General features: G+C 43.3%; 1 protein-coding gene across 1 annotated transcript; it reads right to left on the reverse strand.

The window, feature by feature from the left end:
• Window positions 1-1,118: 1,118 nt before the first annotated feature.
• On the reverse strand, window positions 1,119-3,934 carry HOXC8 (homeobox C8; the record flags this gene model as incomplete). The annotated part of the gene is made up of 2 exons (XM_083351585.1): window positions 3,186-3,934; window positions 1,119-1,411 (listed from the first exon to the last, which is right to left on the reverse strand). Exons 1-2 carry the CDS (start codon window positions 3,619-3,621, stop codon window positions 1,119-1,121), a joined length of 729 nt encoding a protein of 242 aa, XP_083207711.1. The 5' UTR covers window positions 3,622-3,934.
• Between the last annotated feature and the right edge of the window lie 1,974 nt (window positions 3,935-5,908).

Here is a 5,908-nt window from a genome sequence, read left to right on the forward strand (position 1 = left end):
ATTATTATTTTCTGCTACTTAGTAGCTTGCAATTAGGGCAATACACAACTCTTCTTAAAATGATTATGATGCTGTGGTTTCTGCAGTTTTTTTTACTATGTATAAGCCCCCATCTTGTTGCTAATAGAAGATTATTGCAGATTTCCCATTAGGTAGTACATGAAGAACGCTCACACAAGTGATCTATAGCAAATAATCCCATCGCCCCAGAATTCTTAATCTAGCTCCTCGCTTCTTCACGGGCACCCTAAGTATATTTATTCCTGGATCAGAGTAGCACGTCTTTCCTCCCCCTTCATATCAGGATGTTTAGGGATACACCCGTCTCCTGCAAATCAGAGTGGGGGGGGGGGGCTGTAGGTAAGTTCTCTCTTAAGTTCATAGAGCTTAAGTTCAGTAAGCAGGAAATGTTTGTCCTCAGGAATCTGCCAAGCCTCCACTTGTTTCCTAAAGAGGCAACACCAACATCAAAACAATAACAATTGTCCTTTAGGTGGTCCTGGCTAAAAGTGAAATCGTAAAGGTACCTTAGTGCGGAGCAGCAGATGAGTAGATAAGCTTGTTGTTGATGTGGCTTTCCTTTAAAATTAAGATCAACCTAAGTGATTATCCTGCTCTCTGTGACACCCCCACACACCCCCACACGCAAACAGCCCCTTTCAGAGCATTCTGAAGCTGGGGAGGGAGGCGCAGGCATTCCAAAGAATACGATGCACATATTTTTGTTCTTAAGAGTAGGAAAAAATTGCACGGAGTTGGGGATGATGCTGGTGCTGCTGGTGTGGGGGTGGAGGCAAAGTAGACGGTACTCAAAGAGCTAACTCGGGTTTTCAACGTGGTTGCGATCAATCCAGTTCTATATTTACTTTATTGGAAGAAAAATTAGAGTGAATAATAAAATAAAGAAATCTCCGCTGCTGGGGGGGGGGAGTGGGGAAGAGAGAGCAGGGAAAGTACTATGACAATAACAAAAACAAAAAAAGGGAGGGCTACAACTGTTTGACAGGTAGTTACTGTTGTGCGTGAGTCTCTCCGTTTCTATACTCTATAAAAGCGAATGACAGGTCGTAAACATCTCGATTTATCATCCACCATAAAATGAGGACTTCAAGGAGACATCAGTCCTTGCTTTCTTCTTTTTCCTCTTCTTCTTTCTCCTCTTCCTCATTGGTTTCCTCCTCTGTCTTCTCCTCATCCCTCGCTCCCGGTAGCTTATCCTTGTTGTTTTCTTTCTTCCATTTCATCCTCCGGTTCTGGAACCAGATCTTGACTTGTCTCTCCGTCAGTCCCAGGGCGTGAGAGACCTCAATGCGCCTCTTCCGCGTCAAATAGGGGTTGAAGAGGAATTCCTTCTCTAACTCCAAGGTCTGATATCGGCTGTAAGTCTGCCTGCCACTGCGCCTTCCGGGAGCTGTGTGACACCAATATAATAGTAATAGTAATAGTAATAGTAATAGTAATAGTAATAATAATAATAATAATAATAATAATAATAATAATAATAATAATAATAATATAACAACAATAATAACAATAACAACAACAACAACAACAATAATAATAATAATAATAATAATAATAATAATAATAATAATAATAATAAAATAATATGAATAAGGACAACAAATATTTATGTGTTAGACCCTTCCTTCCTTCCTTCCCTTCCTGTTTTATTTTTCTTTCTGTTTTTTCTCTCCTACAGGAAGAAGCCCCTTCCTCCCTTCCTCCCTCCCGCCCTTCCTTCCTTCCCCCACCCCTCCTTCTCTTATCTTCTCTGCAAACTCTTACTGTCTCCTCTTCGCATTCCTACCTGCACACAACCAACCCTGGCTTCAAATAAACCCAACCTCCTAGCCAGAGTCTGCGGGCAACCTCGCTTCTCTCACTCCCCTCCATCCTCGATGTGGCCAAGTCAGGACTTTTCTCTACTTTCTAGTACACAGACGCAGCCTCTTCTTCTTCGTTTCTCCATCTTTGCTGATGGTAACCCCCAGGATAGGCGTTTCACTCCCGCTTCCTTTTTTGTTTTCCATGCTTCTGCTTGTATGTGGGAGTGTCTTCCCAATACATCCATATGCATGGCTGTGGCAACTGAGGCGTTGAAAATGCAACCCAAGGATTATAGATTACAGACAAAATACTCAGCTCTATCCGTATTGGCTCTCCATAATCTATGATATCAAGTGCCACACATGTTAGGATGTATTTGCCCCATTCTTCTAAGTGCCCCACTAGAGATTTGCTTAGAAGTCAAAACCCTCAATCACAACCATAAGTTTTGGTCTTCCCCCTGCACGTTTGATTCCTAAGCCTTTCTGGGCCCCGTTCTAGTCATCTTAATCTTAACAAAACAACTGGGTTTAAAACGTTTTGACTGAAACTGTCCTTTAATTTCCCTCTTTAAAACATGTGTTTTAAATTAAAAGGCCTTCCTTCTAAATAATACTTTAGGGAGGCGAAACTTGCCCTAAGTAAGTATTCTGCCATACTAATCTGTGGAGCATCTGGATGTAGTTGTTATATCTAACAATATCTAGAAGAATTATAATTATTAGTAGAGATTCATCTAAAAAAATCCTCCACAAATGGAATTTTAAATTGCCCTTCAAAGGTTTTAACTTTTAATTGCCATCCCCACTCAAAACAGCCACATCTTCTCAACCAAGTATCCCTTTGTGCCAAAGCTCACCTTTTAGCCCAAGGCGTCAAGCGGTTAAGCAAAGCTATATGACATTTTAGAAAAAAGCAGCGTATATATGAACATGCTAATAACCTCGTGGGAGCTGTTTCTTACTGCTCTCCTCCGGCAAGCCATAAAAAGAAAGTTTTACTTTATTGTGATTTAACCCCAGAAATCACCTTCCTGGCTTTTCAAAGACAACTGCAGCCCTTCTACTTTTTTTTTTAAAGGAGAAAACAACACCCCCACCCTCCTCCCCGCCATTGCCCAAACAGGAAGAAAAAAACAGGATTATAACCGACCCTTCTGTTCCCCTGTCTGCCTCTCCTCGCCGCTTCAAAATACAGATTACACTCCCCCCTTCCTTCCTTCCTTCCTTCCTTCCTTCCTTCCTCTGCTTCAATAGGGAAGGGAAACAAAACAAAAATCACGATAAGAAGGAAGGAAAGGAGAGAGAGAGAGAGAGAGAGAGAGAGAGAGAGAGAGAGAGAGAAAAGATCCTAACCGTGCGGTCTCATCCATGGGAACATGAGACTGGGAGAAGAATTTTGATTTAAATGCCCTTGTCCCTCGCTAGAGTTACTGTTGGAGGAGGATTTACAGTCAGGATATTGAACCACGGCCGTCTCTTGCTGGGCACCATAAAGCGACTGTCTTGGTAGGGCTTCGTATCCATAGAATTTAGACGCCTCTCCGTGGCACGCCAGAGCGCAGGGGTTTTGCTGGTATCCAGAGTTAGAGATACTGGAGGTTCCGTGGTGGAAGAACTCCTGGACGTGGTGTGAAGGGTGTTGAAAGCCGGCAGCCGTGGTGCCCGGTCCGTACACGAGGGCATGGCTTCTGCTCACACTTTGTGGAAATCTGCAGTCGTAGTAAGTTGGTTCCAGGGACTCGCCGCCTTTGTACTTGGAGAAAAGAGGATTTACAAAATAGGAGCTCATGGTAGCTCTCGCATGAAAGGAAAGAAGGAAGTCGACCCTTTTTTTTGGTAGTTAAAAAAAAAAGTCTTTAATTCTATGAGATCAGTGCTAAGGACTCTCGTTCTCCCCTCTCCCTGGACTCCGCAAAGTCCTGGTTTAGTGGCTCTGCTGGTGTGTTGTTTTTTTTTTTTAATGCGCTCTCCCTCTCTCTCTCTCTCTCTCTCTCTCACTCTCTCACTCTCTCTCTCTCTCTCTCTCTCCCTCAAAGACGTTTCATAGTGCCTGAGTGGGTATGGCTGCTTATGGCTAACGCTCTTGACTTCTCTTATATCCGTCGATAGGTAGAGCTCTCTCTCCCTCAGTTTCTCTTACTTGTTCCCTTCCCCTTAAACACCACAGGCAAATTCCTCAAACTCCCGGTGGTGAGGCTCTCACACGCGATCTTGGCTTCATCAATCCAACCCGCCGAGGCAGGCTAGGAAGAAATTGACAAGGGGAAATCGCGGGGGGTTCGCGGCGAGGTGACGGGGTGGTGGAGGAAGCAGCCCTTCGGACGAAGGAAAGGGGGTGGGGGGGAGGGAGGAATCAGACACCCTCATATCGAATGAATGGAACAGGGTTATGAAAGGTGCGCAGTAATACCCCGAGGTGCTGGCTCGCTGGCTCTCTCCCTCGCTCCCCCCTCCCTATGCTAAGAGCCTCTTCACTGATCTGAGCAAATGCATGCGCGGCGAGGTCAATTTAGGTTACTTCAACAGGTAATAGGTAGGAAACTCCAATCCGGATCGTGTTTTGTTTTGTTTTTTGGCTGGAGAGAGTGCTTAGCAGAAAAGGAATCCCAGACAGTAACCTCAGCAGGCCAGGGGAGTTGGTTAAGCAAGCCCAGCCCACCCGCCCCTTTCAAAAGGCGGAATTGCCCCTCCACAAGGGAGTTGGTGGGTCAGAATTCAGGAGAAGGAAGGAGCCACAGTTCCCATTGTAGAGGAGCAACCCACTACCAAGTGGGTGGGGGCGGTGTTGGTGGGTTTCCCCTCCCACACTTTCCTTGCCTACACCTTTGATCCCCAAAACAAAAATGGCGGGGATACATTGGGTGGTGGTGGGGAGGACTGGGCTCCTCTCTGAAGAGGCCCTCAAGGCATCCCTTTGGAGGAAAACAGAATATGGAGTCCCTCTGGTTTGAGTAATGGAAAGAGATGTAGAAAGGGAAAGGGAGATATATATAGATGTGTGTGTGTGTGTATATAGATGTGTGTGTGTGTATATATATGTGTGTGTGTGTGTGTATATATGTGTGTGTGTATATATGTGTGTGTGTATATATATGTGTATATATATATATATATATATATATATATATATATATATATATATATATGTATATATGTATATATATATAGTGTGTATATATATAGTGTATATATAGTGTATATATATATAGTGTATATATATAGTGTATATATATATACACACACACACACACATACATACATATACATACATACACACACACACATTTGTAAGAGGGGACTGAGAAGGAATTTCTGTAACAGAGACCCTGACTTAGGCCACCACCACTTACCCCCCCCCCCGTCTCTATTATCTAATGTTGGGGAATGGTTCACATATCTTATACGTGTGATATGTTTCCAACATGTAGTGTTGCAAACCTCTCCCAGGCCACATTTCCACCCCCTCCATACTTTTTCCACTCCACAGTGACCATTGGCTGAAAGCATTCAGTTGGGAGATTTCCTTTCGTGTTTTTTTTTTTTAATGGCTGCATTAAAGAGCTTAGGCCATTAAACAGAAGCATAAAAATCAGCAACCTTCTTCTCTCTTTCTAAAGTTTGCAAATTAATATTTCCTGTGCTTTTTAAAAGCAAAAAAGGATATTTTTTTTAGAAAAAAGTCAAAACCACTGGAATAAATGAACTGTCCTCCAGGCCCTTTCATTAAACCCATCAGAGCCATTTTTCTTCAATCCCTCCTCCCTCAAACCCTTCAGTGTTTCTCTTTTTGCCTTCTCTTCCCCCAGAAAATGGCAACTAAGTCTATTTCAGAAGGGGAGGGGAGAGGAAATCGAAACTGCTAGGCAGGGTGCAAAAAAGCAAAGCTGTGCTGGGCTATGGCTGCAATAAAGATTCATTTGGATTCGAAAGAACAAACCACTATGTCCATCTATGAGCAAATTCATCCCTCACATTTTTTTTTCTGTTGGTGAGCCAAAGAGCCTTGGTTCCTAAATCCTTTGAAATCAGAGGAACAACTATCACATTATCTGTCCTTTGGTTGTACTTTTTCTCCA

This window comes from Vipera ursinii, assembly GCF_947247035.1.
Source record: "Vipera ursinii genome assembly, chromosome: 2".
Classification (NCBI taxonomy): Eukaryota; Metazoa; Chordata; class Lepidosauria; order Squamata; family Viperidae; genus Vipera; species Vipera ursinii.